Source organism: Ptiloglossa arizonensis, chromosome 12, assembly GCF_051014685.1.
Source record: "Ptiloglossa arizonensis isolate GNS036 chromosome 12, iyPtiAriz1_principal, whole genome shotgun sequence".
NCBI lineage: Eukaryota > Metazoa > Arthropoda > Insecta > Hymenoptera > Colletidae > Ptiloglossa > Ptiloglossa arizonensis.
Window position 1 is genome coordinate 12,460,667 of NC_135059.1, and position 17,882 is coordinate 12,478,548.

The following is a 17,882-nucleotide window of genomic DNA, read 5'->3' on the forward strand; positions in this document are numbered from 1 at the left end:
ATTTTGCTTAAAATAGCGAAGTACAATATTATTGATTGTAAAAATCTAAATTTTCAGTTGTACACTTTTATGAATATCCTAAGAAAATATCTCAAAAAATATTTACAAAAATGCTGAAGACAAAAAGAGAGAGAAATATCATAGAAGCATTTTTAAATTTAATATTATCTTATGTTTTGAATGTAGATTATCTCATTTAACATTTTCGTTACTTGATTTTATATTAATTTCCTTTCCCTAATTAAAAAAATGTTATGATATCATTAAACTATAACAAGTATTATTGTAAAGTTGTCCATCTTATTTAGTTTTTATAATGTTATTACAATGGCAACTCTACAAAATATAAAAGTAAAATTACATTGAATACAAATTGTAAAATGAATAAAGAATATTACCATACAATCAATTTTTATTGTTTAAAAAGTTATTATTACGTTAAATAACCATTAAATTTTATAATGCATATCATTTTGGAAAGTTGAATGTTTATGTAAAGGAAAAGAAACTCCTTTTTTTTTTATTTTAAACAGTATCGTAATTATGTACATTAATGATAAGTATCATATACGTAATAACATTAGTGCTCAAAAGTTTCAACACATGCGTATTATTTTTTACTGCTATTGTACATTGACTTTCGCATTAATATAAAATTATTGAACAACACATCACGGATCTACAATATTTGCACGTTTCATTATCACACCATATAAACTATTCAATACTTTTTTTGTAAAAATCTTACAGATTTAATTAGTACATAAAAAATGGTGCATGTTGTCTGCACTCCTATAACTTATGTTGTAAATCCAAGATAAATTCGTGATAGACCTCCTAAAATTGTATTTTCAGAACACTATATATCTATAATCAAATATTTCATAAAAGATATAAAACTTCACTTTTATTGTGTTGCAGGTTAGGAGTTAATGTAGCTAAAACATAAAAGAAATACAGACAACATTTCTTTAAATCATATTTAAAAATAAAATAGGTAGGGAGTGCAAAAGAAATCTAGAGAGCAAGTGAGGTACATACTCATATAAACAGAACAATAGGTAGTATGATATAAAATAGAAACTAATAGATACAAGAATAAAGAAAAATAATAAAAATAAGCATAAAATACAGAGTAAATATGCAATTTATGATGTACTTGCAAAAACTCTATGCATAGATCTCATAGTACATAATGCATAAAATTGTATGAATATTTCGAAGTAGGGTGACACCTATTATATATTCAAAAATCATAAATAATACCAAAGAACTCACGTGTAAAAGAAGAATTATTATTTATCAAAGAGAGAATCAAATCAATAAATCTGCTAAAGTAACAGTTTTTTGTTCCATAAACAAATATTTTTTATTTAAAAAAATTAATAATGAATCTTTTATTTTCATAAGTGATGATTGAATTATTGCATTAGTTTTTTAAATATCTACATACACCTTATATATTTATAAATGTCTTTCGTTCTGTGTGTTCATATACGTATATCGATTCTTCACATTTTAATTCTATTGCGCTACCCCTTACACAGAATGATTCCTGAAACGGACAAATATAATTATGTCTAAAGTTTAAGAACAAACTAGAGAAACTGTTCATATAAAAAATAGTTGGTTTGGAAAAGTATAAGATTATTTTTTTTTTTTATTCCATATATTTATTAGATAATCATAAATGTAACTGTTCATTAATATAACAGTAAGTGGCGTTACTCATATTAGTCTAAGATAATAAAAACGATAATTTTTCATGTTGTACTCAACTTGTGTTCCTACTTCATAACCATGTAAGATTATCATAATTGTAACTTTAGCAATACGTGCGGTTATCATATAATACTGACAAATGTATAATTGACTTTCAATACGTGGTCCTTTTTTTAAATAATAGAAATAAAACTGTGAGAAACCAGCCACAATTAGTTGTTTATCCGAATTGGCAAGAAATAGTTACATGCTTTTTTAACTATATCTTTAAGTAAATTTTTATCCGTAGAGAATTTTTATTCTTCTAATTTTTGAAATTTTCAAATCACTCAAGAGAGGAATCCCGGTAATATTGCAAACAAGCACTGATTTCTTCCTGATTAAGAAAATATTGAAAAAAAAAAACAAAATCGATCTTTTTAAATCCAATTACCGGAATATCTCCTAAGTTCATATGTAGTTAGCAGTTTACGCTTATTGCCCTTAAAACGTAACGGTAAACATGTTTTACTTCCAAATTTTCTAATATTTTTGAACAAAATTATACAATTAATCGCGTTATCATCTCTGTCAACAAAATTATTGTTTCTATTGTATAACATTCTCTTTGAAATAGAAAATTCTTTATATGAACAGATTTGTAATTGGTGGAACAAATATAGCAATTTACTTAATTCAGACTCAAGTGGTCTGTCAAACGATACTTTTACCGAGTATAAGTCGTTAAATATGTTTGAAAAGAGATTTGTTGTATCCGAATCTAAATTAGATTTACTTTCATTTATTTTGTCAGAAAAATTTAAAAAGTTATACGGTAATACAACATGATGGTGTTGCTTGTTGCTGACAAAGTTTTTACGCATTTAGGCCCTTAAAGCACTCAAAAAAGATCCCTTCAGACCGGCCTTAAACTATTGTTGACATCTACAGCGGTGTTCCGCAAATTTTTTCTGCGAAGAGCCAAATAATAATGAGTTTAGGCTTTGTGAGCCAAAAAGTAATATCGAAAATATTAACTACATACAGTGAAGGACGAAAGCATTTGTTCACTAAGTCCGAGAAGATAAAAAGATTAAAAAATTTCCATAGTAGTAATAATATTTAAATATATAAAATCGTATATTATATATAAGTATTGGCAGGGACAAAAGTGAATTACAGTACTTGAGGATATTTCCTCGGGTCAAAAATAGTCGTACAGTGTTAATTTTGTTGATATAAACGTAACAGAAGCAATGAAATAAACATCTCAATCAAACATTATTTGTAGTAAACATTCTCGAGTTCAATTGACGTTAACAAACGTGGTAGTACTTTATTGTAATATTCGAAAATGTAGAACGAAAAAGTAGTGAAACTACGTTAATAGAAAGAAAAATTAATATAAATTTGTACAAGAAAAGTAAATCTCACTCAAACATATCAAAAGTTATGAAATAAAGTCGCTCAATGATATAAATCATTATTAATTGCAAATTACAAGGAGAAATTATTGACTACTAAAATTATCGATTTTAGTTATTGGCTACTATAATTAATGAGCCAGATACCAGCTAATCCAAAACTGTATTGGAAGTTTAGAAATATTTACACAAAAAAATGCATTGGAAGAGTACTAACATAGTATAGGATACCAAAGTTGAGTAGCAAGGAAGAAATTTTACACCAATCAGTAAAGCAAATAAAAAAAAAAACAACATACAATATTTAGATTTCTGGAATTTTGTTATATTTTCCAATGAATATGAATGTAATATTATCCAATTAGATGGATCCAAATATAATATATATGACAAAAATCAGAATTGAATCCGAATAAATACGAGGGAGTAAGCGCGATGGTATGGAGGTGAATATTTCTGTATTGTAAGCCAGAAAATGAATAATAATTGACCGAATTATGGATGAACATTTATATTTAAATATTTTAAATAAAAATGTGCAAAAGTGCCAATAAATTAAATATAAAAGATACATTTTATTTTCAATAAGACCTTGGTCCAAAGCACACAAATTTGGTCTCTAGAATACTCCTCGGAAATTTACTTCAATGTAATCATCGGACATAAATACAATTGAGCACGTATGATAGAAACTTGGAAAACAAGTGCAAATACGTCGTATATAATACGAGAACATCTGGAAGCAATTTTTAAAGAAGAATGGAACAATATATTGCTTGATTTGATTGAAAATTTAATTATGTCTAGTAGATTACAAGAAGTTATTTGCCTTTCTTTATAAAATATTAATTAATGGTACTGTACGAAAACTTTTGTTTCGAACAAATATTACTTTTAGATAAATTTTGAATTATTATTAGTTCTAGAGTGTTGATATTTATTTTTGTTCCTGTCTAATTGTTACTATTAAGATTTGCGTATAACGCGCGCGCGCGCGTGTGTGTGTGTGTGTTTGAATGTAATTATTTGTATAAAAAATACAGCTCTTTTCATTGCCACGTCCTTACTGTACGAACTTTCGCCCTTTGCGCGCGCGTGTCTCTATAAGAGGTCTCAGTTTTTTCCCACAAAACTTTGCCAACATATTCTGCAAACAAAATTTAAAAAAAAATATTATACAAACATAAGCTCTTAAATAATTTATTAAAAAGTTATAACGAAATTACGAAACGATAACGAACTAGTGTTTTGTAGACGCAACATATAGAGTGTCGATATCTATTTGTGTTTACATAAACTGTAAATGTTTATTTACTGAAATCGTTGATTTCGTCGTTGATTTTTGCTAAAACTAATAATATTTAATATTAAGATTCCACGAACCTGTAAAGGCAAAGGTTTATGAGAACAAAGTAACACGCGTAAAGAGTTAATGCAAAAGATTAATGACGCATTTACTGAAATTAAAGAAAATGGAAAAAAATTGAAAATACGATATTGTTTTAGATGCCAATTCTACATTCAAAATAACAAACGTCATTTTGAAGTGAAATTATGAATCTGTCAAGAAAGCAATCAATTGTTAATTTGTATTTTATTTGTAACTCCGCTTATAGAATATGCTTATGAAAATACAGATTTTATTTAATTTAGTTTTATTAGAATATGTAAACATAAACAATGTTTATGTAATTACAAAAATACGGATAGTGTTTTCGTACGCTGTGTTAACGAAATACCAGTTCATTATCATTTTATATTTTTTGCTATAATTTCATAATAAATTCTTTAAGAATCTATATCCATACGGCACTTTTTTCTTAATTTTCCTTATAGAATGTGTTAGTAAAAAGATTTTATAGGAAATTAGTGAGAGGTGTTGAATTTTGTCTATGAGATTTAATTATTTTTCATTGAATTTCAAAGTTAGTGTTTCCCATTAAATTCATTAAAGACGAAATTATAACAAAATTTCACGATATTCACCGTCAAAAAAGTATTTACTTACAAATCAGATGGTAATTCATGTAAATGTGTCCACGATAATACGCAAACAAACGAGCACGATCACAAAACAATAATTTTGTGATTTTTACATGAATTCTTCTAAAAATCATTCTTACCTCACGCCATATAATAATAGACGGCAGGCCAAATCTGGCCCGGAGGCTATAGTTGCCGACCTTGTCATACGATCAAGGACACAACCATTTTGGCGCCCTGCAGTTTTTAAAGATCACTATATTTACTTCACACACTACATACTTGTGTCTGTAAACTGTAGATGATAATTGAACTTGTCACATTATAAGAATCACTGTATACAGTATAGAGGAAGCATGAAATATGTTATTTCAATTACTTGAAATAAAGTTTTAAAAATTCTTAGAATATTTAATTTTTTTGAAAATATCAATAGAAATATTCTTTAAAAATTGGTAATTATGTTTATAATATTATTAACAATACATATACTTCTTAAAAAATACCAATTTGTAATCTTTCCGATTGTTTCCATTATTTTTAAAAAGGTCTTTTTATTTACCAAACACAGAAGATGAAAATATAATTACAAAACAGAGCAATCCAACAAAAAGCTATTAAAGATATTTAGTAAGAATGTACCTCATCATTTATTATAAACAATTAATTTTCAATTACTTATCTAATGTATGTACTATTTTATTGTAATCATTATGTATTAATGCACAATAAAAATACTTAGATGTCTATTACCGTAAATTTATGTTAAGCATTTTTGCTAAATATTTTCAAGCACGTTCTAATTTAAGCTTATCTCATTTTTTAAAGCTGTTTACAGCCACTTTGATTATGTTTAATTACTATATTTTCTGAAATCAATTGCATTTTCACTGAAAGATGATAGTAAAGTTTCAGCATAAGATATTTTTAGAAAAGTGACAACCAAGAGATTCCAATAATCCTTTTAGAATATCAACTTCCAATACCACAGAAAAATATCATGTAAATATATCATAATTTCGGATTCAATTGTACAACTAATATATGTTCGTCACTTTTTCTCTTATAAGTATAATATTTTTGTCGGAAACAAATTTGGTGTTTTACGTTGAAACCTTAATTACGACCATAAACTTATAGATCGGCCTGTACACAGTACCCTACTGATTTCGATCACTGTTGTCTGTAATTTATCTTCATCTTAAATTTCTGATATGCTTCAATTAATACACTTAATCCATCCCTTGCGTAACAGGTGGAAAATCAGCATCATCTTTCAAACGGAACGTACACGAAAATCTTGGTGGACTCTCGGTTGCTGCTATCATCTCGTGATACTTCTCTGATTCTATAAATCCATTTATTGTATTTCAATAACAGTCATTCAAATTAATAATCGTTTAAAGCGGATATAACGATAAAGATGTATGAACTTAGATTCCAATGATATATGATATATTTTTCATATTTGAATAAAGTTTTAAAAATCCTTTAACTTTCAGTAGAATATTTTATTCCTGGAGTATTTAAAACTAAGCATAAAAGAAAAATATTTCAATTATCATTACATTTCTTCATAATGTACTGAAAACATTCATTAATGATTGTTAATAATTTAAATGAATGCATTGAGACAAACTTAATGATAAATGCATAAATGATTAATTTTTACAACACTCAGTATCATAAGGTGTAAATAAGCAGATCCAAGGTAAATACAAACGTACAACTATCAAAAGCATTATTGTATTACTATTATTGATAAAGGAATTATTTACCTTATTTCTTGTTAATATTACATTAGCTTGAACTTAGTTAGAATATACTGTTTTTCTTGAAGATTTTAAAATACATTAAGTGTCCTTTATTAATAGTATGAGTAAGTAAATCTCTATATTGTCTTGATCAGCATTAGCAGAATTATGAAAACAAATTTCAAAATCAACTGTTATTTTAATACTGTTATCCCTTAATTAATTAAATTGTTTATATTTTAATACAGGTTTCATATTATGTAAATACTATTATTGTAATATTTATTTTCGATAAAATCATTAATGATCATATTTTCTGCATGTTTTATATATAAATCTAAAAGATGGAAAATTTATTTCATTAGTACAAATATGTTATCTTCAACATTTTATACTGTTGCTATACACTGTTGTTGAAAAAGAAACACAATAAAACTACGATTCTTAATACAATAATAAAAATTCAACACACAAGATGTTCCAACATACGAATTAGCTTTGGGCATATACAAATTACATTCAATAATAAATGGTATTAATATATTATTAATATTGCTCTAATCTAAGTTGTAGTATTTTAATAAATTTTAAAAGACCAAGTGACCTTGACTTTTTTAAATGGCACCATATATTTTTTATATCATAAGATTGTTATCGACATCGAGACGAATTGAACAGTGTATTATATTATGACCTTGAAATGACTTTGAAATGACCTTAAATTTGAAAATTTTGTGCAAATGTAATTTTAATGAAGTATTATTTGTTACAAAAGAATCAGATGTTCGAACTGCGATCCATCTTCTATTATACAGAGCTCTACTCTTTGTATTAGAATTTTTTTTGTTGCTGTAATTAGGGCGTCTCCAGAGTCATCAATGCCAAATTTTCGAGTTTAAGGTCATTTCAAGGTCACAGTATAATACACTATGCGTATGCATGTGTGTGCTTAGAATGATCCGCGCACTCACACATACTGTCCTTCAAATGATCAAACCAAATAAAATCTGTAAATTTGTTGTGCCAAGAGAAATTGACAAATTTTTAATTATTTTGCAATCTGAAACTTCTTTTCAGGATAAAAGTAACTAAAATTTGAAGGTCTGTACAAAGAATACAAAAATTATATGCATGTATTTTTAAATATATAGATACTTTAAAAATGTTATTTTTATCTTTAGTAAATGTTAACTTGGATTTATTAATCAACTTACAAAATAATATAATTACTAATTCATTTATTGTTCTGGTAGCTGTAAATCGTAAGTTTTGAAATATCTTGTTGGAAATATTTCTTTATGTCTAATGATATTTAAACATTCAATGAAAATTCTTTGTCAAACTTAGTCATGAAACACAATAAATGTCAAATCTAAATGTGGGAATTTTCTTTCTGAGGGTTTAGTTAAAACAAAAATTGTGTTTAGCGTTCACATGCATGTGTGCATATTAAGCTCTTTCTTGTAAATTACTTTGTGATCATTTTTTAATTTCATACTTGTAAAAGCGTGACAAAACTACTATTGCATACACCTGAAATACAATTAAGTATTAAATATAAATCATTACGTATATTAAATATTTATTACCAAACCATGTAGGGACTATATTGCTCAATGTTACTCTCATTCTTTCCTTATTGTGTATCAAAGCAAACGTTTATAATGAAGTGACAAAAAAAATTTTAGTAAACGAGTTTATGAATGGAACATGTATAGAGAATGAGAGCAAAAAGAAAACAAGGACAGAATAGAGGATATACCAGTACCTGACATGGAGTTTGGTGAACGTCCGCGCAACACACCCGCGTAGCTATTTATGCAGGCTTCAATGGATGATAAAAAGAAAAGAATTACATCATGTAAGGTCAGTTGTTGGGGGCCCCCTTTAACCCCTGAAGAAATTGCCTATTTAATTGCGAGGGGTTAAAAGCAAAGAAAAAGAAGATACAAAGTGCATATTAAAAACAAGGCCTCCTTATGCTCACACACATACACACACGCGTGCGCGCTTAATAAACAGTTATCTGCATAAAAGATCAGATAAGTCAAATTCATTTCATTCCAAAATAAAAAATTCATTTTCTCTATAGTCAATGTTAATTTTAATAAAATGCCTAATACTTAGAAAAATTTCCTCAATAAATGATACTCAATTCTATTATTCTATTGGAAAGATTGTTCGTACTAAAATTATCTTCTGCAGATTTAATTTGAAATAATTTATAAAATATAATTCCAATATTTCAATACTAATAAATTTTTAATTGATTATATTTAATTTATTTTATTTTCTTTAAATTAAAATAATCTATTACTACTTTTCGAATATTTCAAATTAATTAAGACTGTTTGAAGTCTTATTAGAAGAAATTATATGTAACAAAAAATGTAACTGAGTTAATAACAAAATTTTTCATGAAAATTATTATTTATATTATAAATCTAAATAACCAATAATAAACTAAATACAATTAACATATTTTTAATAATCACATTACATGAAAAGGATGTTTTGACATTTTAAATGTATATAATTACTTATATATACAGAGTGTTTATAAGTAACACCAGTTTAAATAACTATTAGAAGGTAGGAAATAAGAAAAACATGTAATAAGATTTTTCTTATTATTTTTCATATAAACTTTGATAGTATAAAATGTAATGTTTTTTCTTTAATTTCTTAAGTCATATTATTTTATGTGTTTTAAATGAAATATTGTATTATTGTTTCAACACTGTAAAAGAACAAAATAACACAATTGCATGCACTATTTTTAATTGTAAGAGCAACTATTTGTTTTAATACACCTGTGTATATATTAGTTATATGCCTTTTCATGTCTTCTGGTGTTACAGATAACGTTTTCTAAATGATATTTGAGTATTTTCAAAAGAAACAATCTGGTGGTATTACATCCAATGATCTTGCCAACCAATGTATTGATCCATCACATTCAATATATCAACTTGGAAACAAATTATTTAGATGCTTCCTCACTAATAATTAAAAATTTCTATTTCACATGTAAATAAATTTAAGCAATTACTTGTCTGGTTTAATACCAAGAATCTATGTTATTTACATTTTTTGATAATAGGCAAATACTATAAAAATGTGTACATAAACAAATTCTAACACAAATACATGTGCATAATATGCAAGGAATAAAAAAAACATTCATGATCTTCAGAAACGAAAATTATGTTTATCACATTCTTTCTTTAGAACCATTTAAATTGTATCCTACACAACTTTTATATCTCTGTATTCAAGAACTACTCTATTTTGTGTCTCATGGCTTACTTATTCTATGTATAAAAGTAGTTTGAAAAAATATTTATCAGTGTTAAAGGCTTAGTACTTAAATATTTCTTACTCTGAAATGCCAGACACAAAATTCAAATTTTCACTTAACTACACATTTATAAGAATTATTAAAAAAGCAAATATATGATTCTTATAAATGATTGTTATCATTTATATAGGAAATATATTTTCGAATGCAAGAACAATATAATTGAATGTTAACAAATCATTATGGGAACTTAATAAAGTATGCCAAGATGCAGTAACTCTATTTTAAGATAAAAAAGTTTTCAATTAAAATACTAACATAAGCTGCTACAACTTAAACAATTTGTTCTTGAAATATATAACAAGTTCGAGACTTTAAGTGTCTATTAATATATTCAAATAAAAAGCCTTTTAAAATGTTAGAAAATTGTTTCAGTTGTGTTCATTAAACACGAATTAGTTATATTTATTTTTGTTATAATCTATGTCAAGAATGAGGAACCTACAGCCTTTTGAGGTATCCAATGTGGCTTTTTTCACATATTTTGTCATATCTTCTTCAACATACATTTTACTTAATCAAAATTAAAATATCATTATTTTTAAAGTACAATATGACATATCATCCTTTTCCTTGTTTGATCTATGAATAAAACGCGGAAAAGAAAGAGTGAAACCTTATGAAGAATTCGTAAAGCAACATGCCACCTTGCAGTGCCAAAAGGTTCCCCACTGTTCGTCTACTTTATCTAACATTAAATAATAATTTTCTTAGAAAATTTTGTTATTGATTAATATTCATATGTGTGTCTACTTCCAGTTAACATTCAAAATAGGAATTTGTATGTGATACAATTAATATAAATATTTCTAATAAAATATTTACAAACTATTAACAATGATAAATACATTCCACAAACTCTACACTACATGCAAATTTATCAAAAGATTGTTCATTGTTTATGTTTTATATTTAGTAATTCTGATACTAATCATGATTTTTTCATAGCTTATTTATTGAATGTCATAAAACTATTGGAATTTATATTGTCAATTCAATTAACCTTAGGAATACAAATAAATTGTGTGTCATTTTCTATTGTGTAGTGAGTACTCATTAACTACCATATTAAAGAAATATTCATTTGTTCATAAATCTTAGTGTAAGAAAAACAACATTTATGATTTCACTTAGTACTCATTTATATTCATGTTTATGTATACAAGAATAATATAAATTAATTTTAATATGTTATATTACATTTGTTATATGTAATGTATAAAATTAGAGCTACATTCATAGTTTATATGTAATTAAAATATCAAAATTCTGTATAGCAACAAGTACCACAATGTGCAGAAATTGGTGTTCTCAAAATTAAATGTAAAACTTACTTTTATAAATTTACAATTTCTTAAATGGAACCATTTTTTGTTAATAATTGTAACATATGTGAATATACGAATTACATTATATACACAGAAATATGCATGTTTGAATTAATTGTGTGTGTGTGGTGTGGGTGGATGTGTGAGTGGTTATGTGTATGGGTGTGTTTTGATATGCAGGGCAGCATGCCTCAAACTGGAGAAGACAATGTCAAACTTAATGCATAAAATTTCTTTAAATGTAATTCCATTCTAACAAGAGAAATCTATCAATATATTTTAAGGAAACAACCTAAATTCAAGCAAAAACTTTTATATTAATATAAGCACTTTAATGTACCAATTTTTTTTGTGAATTAATATATCTTTATCGTCAACTCGCCCAGTTAAAAAACCTACAGTATATTTCATACATTAAAATGTTTATGATATTGTCATACCTGCATTTTGTACTATTCGTGCAGTAGTTGCTGCAGGAGTTTCTCCAGATCCTGATCCTGCTGTAGATACACTAGCACAATCTACTTCATCTCGTTTGCCATCTAATCTATAAAAACAATTAATTGGTTTATCTATATATCTTTATGTATAAATCAAATACTAAAATTATCTTTTCTCAAATAATATCACCTGAAACGGTCTACTTTGAAACAATTTGAAGGAATTGCATTCTTTGTCAAATTATGTTGACTATTTCAGAAGAACATATAAGTTATTAAACTTGAATAAATATAAGTTGGTCTAGTAATTGTAATACTGCTGAAAAAGAATGTTACTTTATCAAAAAATAAACCGAAATTGCAGAATGTAGTGTTTGCATATGAAGCTACATGTTTTACAAAAACAATTAGAAAGATATTCGATATGCATATACTTGACTCAGTGTAAACTCGACCCTGAATGGGATATTATGTAAATTGACGTGGTATCAATCCCTGGAGAATTGTGTTCAAATTTTTGTGACTGATTATTATACCATTATTGTACCAGTATTGACTATTGATGTCTAATCAGAACGAAATATAATAGTTGGATTAAACGTAAGAGAAAAATCTCTGCAATACAAATTATGGAATACTAAAACATTTAATTGAGGAATGTAATGAAACAAAAAGAACAGTCTAGAATATAGAATAAATTTTAGACGAAAGTAATTGTGATATAAAAATTAATTAACTAAAAATGATCGATAAGAAAAGAAAAGGAAAAAAGGATAAAAGTTTATAATTGATGCAATAGGTTTAAATCTAACAAGGGCTGTAAGAATGGAACAAAAATAAATATGAAGAATGGATGAATGAGTAGGTATTAATGTAAACTAAATCTATTTTTTGGCTTCATAAATATAATAAACTACAACTTCTATGTATTTATATATGTAAATATGAGCAGATGAATACGAATTTACACAAAATAGAATTTTCAATGTGTATTTTATCTGTAATTTCGATTTATTTTTTATGAATAATTACCTCACTCTCTGCTGCACTATAATTACTAGGCCATTCTCTAAATATGCATAAAATCATTTACTTGAGAAAAATATTATTTTTATGCTACATTAGTTTAATTCAATACACTTGTCAATAATTAAGTGCTTGGCCAAATTGTCTAGTATTTCTAATATTATTCAATTCCTAATTACATAGCAAAATAATTCATCTGCATTTATCACAAATAAAAATATTCTATTTTGTAAGTTGGAAATACAATCAGGCAGGAAGCATATTATAATTAATAGAAAGATATAGAATTAATTCAAGCGAAATAAAGAAGAAATATTCTCAATATTATTAAGAATAAAATTATACTTTAATACATGTTTATAGTCTGCAATGGCATATTATTCAATATTGAATAGTGAGCCATTGGTTTATTTCTTGTGTAACTACATATTACAAGATCATCTTCAAAACAGATTATCTCAGGATATTTATTGTATTTTTTATACATTTTTAAAAGTACAAACCTATGTTGTTTTAGAAGTGTACAATCTCCACCTTCCGTTGTATCCAAATTATAAACATACAAATATCCATTGGCACTAGCCACCAACAACCTAAGTACTTTCTGTACACTGTATAGTAGCATATATGTTAGAAAATATATGTATGAACATATATAATTATTAATTGAATAAAACTTACACTGTGATGGCACAAACATTTTTCAGACCTTGAAATGGTAAATGGACACTAGCAAAGGCACGTCCTTGGTTAAAAACATCAGTTACTTGCGAAGGTAAATAATTAGCTGATGCAGACACAGCCTTTGTTAAATATTCCATCCAAGTTTGTGATTCTTCTGTAGCTTGTCGTAGTCTGTAATAATAAAACAAAACTCAGATATGATAATTATTCTACTGAAAAAAGTAAAAATAAATTACATACGCTTCTTTTGGTTCTTCCAACTTGAAAATATGCACTGTTTCTGTATTACTTGAGCAACAGAGAAACATAGAATCCATACTAAAAGCAAGACTGCTTATAGATACGCATCGTTTAACTCCACGTCGAAACTCAAACAGTTTTGTACCATCATGAACCTTCAGAGATATAAAGAACCTTCAGCAATGCATCTAAATTTAGGAACTGAACAAACAATTAGTATCATATGAATAATTAAACTTACATGAAAAACTCTAATAACAGTACCCTTCTCAGAAGCAGTAGCTATTTTGGTACCGTTAGGATTAAATGCAAGTGCTGCTAATGGACTGTCATGTGCAGGAATCATAGTTTTAGCTTGCTAAAAGTAAGAGAAAATGTATACAAAATATTTAATATACACAATTTACTTAAAATTTCTGTTAATACTTACAAGATTAATTGCATCAAATATTTGAACTTCTCCAATTATATTTGAGCCTGGATAGGCTAAATAACAATTATCACTATTTATTGATAGTGTACACAGACCTGCTACATTGGGTGGAGTCTCTCGAATTGTGTGTAGCACCTTCATAGTGTTTATATTATGAATATATAACGATTCTTGCAAGCATACTACTAATCTCTGTAAATTTACATTATTAATTTATGTAGATTATATGATCTAATAAAATTATTAATAGAAGAAAAATTTATTTATGTCGATATTTGACCCACTGCATCTGACCCATATTTCTGTAATTTATATGAAATTTAAAATGTAATTTAGATTATATAATTAAAAAAAAATTAAAAAAACATCAAGTGTATAAAATATTTTTAATATAATATACTAACAGCTACAACCACAAATAAAACAGTTTTATGATTATTTTGACTATGTGGGCTGAAAAAATGCTCCCAAATTAATCTTACTTTTCTTTTTTCCACTGTCCAAAGATGTTATATTGGACAACTATTAATGTATGTTAAATATATCTGATATTTCTTCATAAATGGAATTAAAAAACTTTATGGCATAATAGTCCTTGGATACATTTTTTCTATCTCCCTACATTACATTATTTTTTTCTTCAAATTTACTTTCAAAAGTGTAGTTAAAAGTGCAAATAAATAAATGACTTTCATTACGTATTTATCTTTGTAATTAAAAAAAACTTACTGCTCTATTGAGCTTCACAGCCAAGATGGTATTAGAATAACTATAATAGCAAATTTCAGTTCCCTTCCTAAAATGGCAGACTCTGAGCTTACGGGGTGACGATAAACTAACCATTGCAACAAGGCTACTGCTGAATAGTCGTTCAATGATGCGTATGTCCTCAGTTTCTACAGTTCACACAATTATATATAATTTAAACAATTATCTTATAACGAGGTAGAAAAATTAAATATATTTTATGCAGTTATAAATAAATAAAAATTTATTTATAATTATTAACTTAAAAACTTTTCATTCTTACTTTTAAAAGCCATAAAACTTATTACCATTTTCATATATAGTTTCCAGATAATCAATAGAGTTCAAAGAATAAAGTTTGTAGCCTGCTTTTGATCCTACTGCCAAAGATCTGCAATGAATTTCATCTGAAGTAAATACTACTAATAATATTGCAAAGTACAAAATAAGAAATTTTACTTTCATTTATACATATATATATATATATAAAATTACATTAAGAAAATATATATATATACTGTAAACTTAGTCACATAAAATACATAAAATTACCTCTCAATTGATGATCTAGAATGTGAATATTGTTTACCAAATAGCAAGAAAATAATAATTTCTTATTTTAAAGTAACTTGAAATATTAATGAAAGATAACAATCAAAATAGAGAAATTAGAAAAATTAGTGACGAAAGCAAGTGTATCACGTGCAAAAACTTTCTTGACACTCATTGCAATCAACTTGAATCATTATACATTATTGATACGTAATTATTCCGTAATAGAAGAATTGGATAACACAGACACCAAAAACATTGGATGAAATGCTAAACTTGCGCGTCAATGCGCATCATATAAAAATGGGATAATTTTACACATAATTGCAAGAGAAAAATGTTCTTACGCATACATAAGCATGCATACGATCTTTCTCTTGGGTAAAAGTTTTTTAAACATAATAAAAACGAGGTTAGGGAACAAAGGACGACGTCTCCAATTGTCTAGTAGTTGAAGCGCGACACTTACGTGCAATCCTGATTGAAGTTAACAAAGAAAACACCACTTTCAGGATCAGTACTTTGATTTGTGAGGTTCATTAGTCCTGATATACTGTATTTTAATCCTTGCGTCAATACATCCACGTTACGCGCAAGATTTTGCATAAATCGCACAGTTGATGCGCGTAAGAACACTTTGTCCACTTCTTAATTTCTTTTTATATCCCTTTTTCTCTTTGGTTTTATTGCTTTTCTTTGTCACTCTTTTCTTTCTTGCACGTACGCAAATACAAATATACGCACGCGCACGCTTATACAATATTTGGGAACAGATGTCAGATGATACCTACAAGACTATATGCTGCTGTGTATGTTATATACTGTTTGATACTACCATTATTTCATGTATTGAACAGCTGACAGTAGCAGTAGTTGAACTCACGGAACGTTAAAACTTGAAACGTTCAAACATCAAATCTTGTTTCATATATTTTGTTGTCATGACAACTAAAATGAAAAACTCTGTTACTTTTCATTAATAAATAATCCTTTATTGTTAGTTAATTGTATCCAATTAGTATTTTTTGAATATTTATTCGATAATTATTTTCATTTTACTAACATTATGTGTAACAAAATGTATGTATATTATTAAAAAATACAAATATTTTCTTATACAAAACATGCCTTTTTTACTATAATTTATGAATAAGTACAACAATAATAATATAAATGCAAAATATAAATATTTTGATCATTTTAAAGAAAAATTCTAATAATCAAATAGTTGTGCAAAGCTAGATACATATATTTAAGTTTGTAAACACGATGTAAATGTAAATATATTACTTTATAATTACATTAATTATAAAAAATTGTCAAAAACATAATGGAATTTCACTTAATGGCTTTTTTGACGGTTATGTTTACAGTTCGCACTTTTATCGGCTTACGGTAAAGTGACTTAAATGACTTCAATGAGAGGTCTCAAACTGTGTTACCAGAGGGATACGGTTTTTCACGCATATGCATCAAAAACGGCACCAGTTAAGTGCCCTGATTGAGTAAAAGTAGGTGTCGTATGGCCCCTGTTTGATTTCGTTAAGAAATTATGTATAAATTTTTGGGAAATAAACAAAGGCCTAAATGAGAAAAGGTCAATATAAATGGAGCCAGCAGAACTGTTGTAGAGGGATATGTGGCTCTATTGAAATGACTATTAAACGAACCGTGTAAATATACATACATATAGGGTGTTCACCTCAAGTTCACCTATCTCTTTTAGAGAGTAATCCTATACATATATCAAAATAAGACGAAAATAGAAAATAACGAGATTGCATTTGAGGCTTTGTATCTGAGTTATTAATTTTTAACAATATGCATAAAAGGTATCAGAATTGACAGAGTTGTACTATTGTTGACGTGTGGACATCAGCTGTTTCAGGCAAGGGCAGTGACCGACAGTGCCGTAGCTATTTATAAAGATTCAGATGTATATCGTAGTCAACGTAATGACTTACGACAACATGTAATGCTGCTATAAAATCTGTTACTTTTTATAAAATTTTGAAAAAACTACGACAGTTATTGCGTGAGTTATTACATCATTTACGAGATAAATGGGCTATTCTAGATAGATACGACACTGTCGGTCATTACCCTACTGTGAGAACTAATGTTCGCGTGTTGGCAGTATTACAAGTTCATAATTTTTTATACCTTTTACACATATTGATATAAAGACTAATTTCAAGCATTCATTATA

General features: G+C 26.9%; 1 protein-coding gene across 3 annotated transcripts; it reads right to left on the reverse strand.

The window, feature by feature from the left end:
• Positions 1-449: 449 nt before the first annotated feature.
• Atg18a (Autophagy-related 18a) lies at positions 450-16,502 on the reverse strand. Of its 3 annotated transcripts, XM_076324914.1 has the most exons (11): positions 16,143-16,502; positions 15,430-15,512; positions 15,104-15,270; positions 14,372-14,566; positions 14,183-14,299; positions 13,942-14,096; positions 13,699-13,872; positions 13,521-13,628; positions 11,992-12,098; positions 8,631-8,687; positions 5,685-6,456 (listed from the first exon to the last, which is right to left on the reverse strand). In XM_076324914.1, the coding sequence occupies exons 1-11, from the start codon at positions 16,277-16,279 to the stop codon at positions 6,341-6,343; spliced, it is 1,416 nt and encodes a 471-aa protein (XP_076181029.1). In that variant the 5' UTR covers positions 16,280-16,502; the 3' UTR covers positions 5,685-6,340. The 3 variants fall into 3 exon arrangements, with proteins under 3 accessions (XP_076181031.1, XP_076181029.1, XP_076181030.1); XM_076324916.1 differs by lacking the exons at positions 5,685-6,456; positions 8,631-8,687 and adding an exon at positions 450-1,555 and having other exon boundaries at positions 16,143-16,501; XM_076324915.1 differs by lacking the exon at positions 8,631-8,687 and having other exon boundaries at positions 5,689-6,456; positions 16,143-16,500.
• Positions 16,503-17,882: the final 1,380 nt, after the last annotated feature.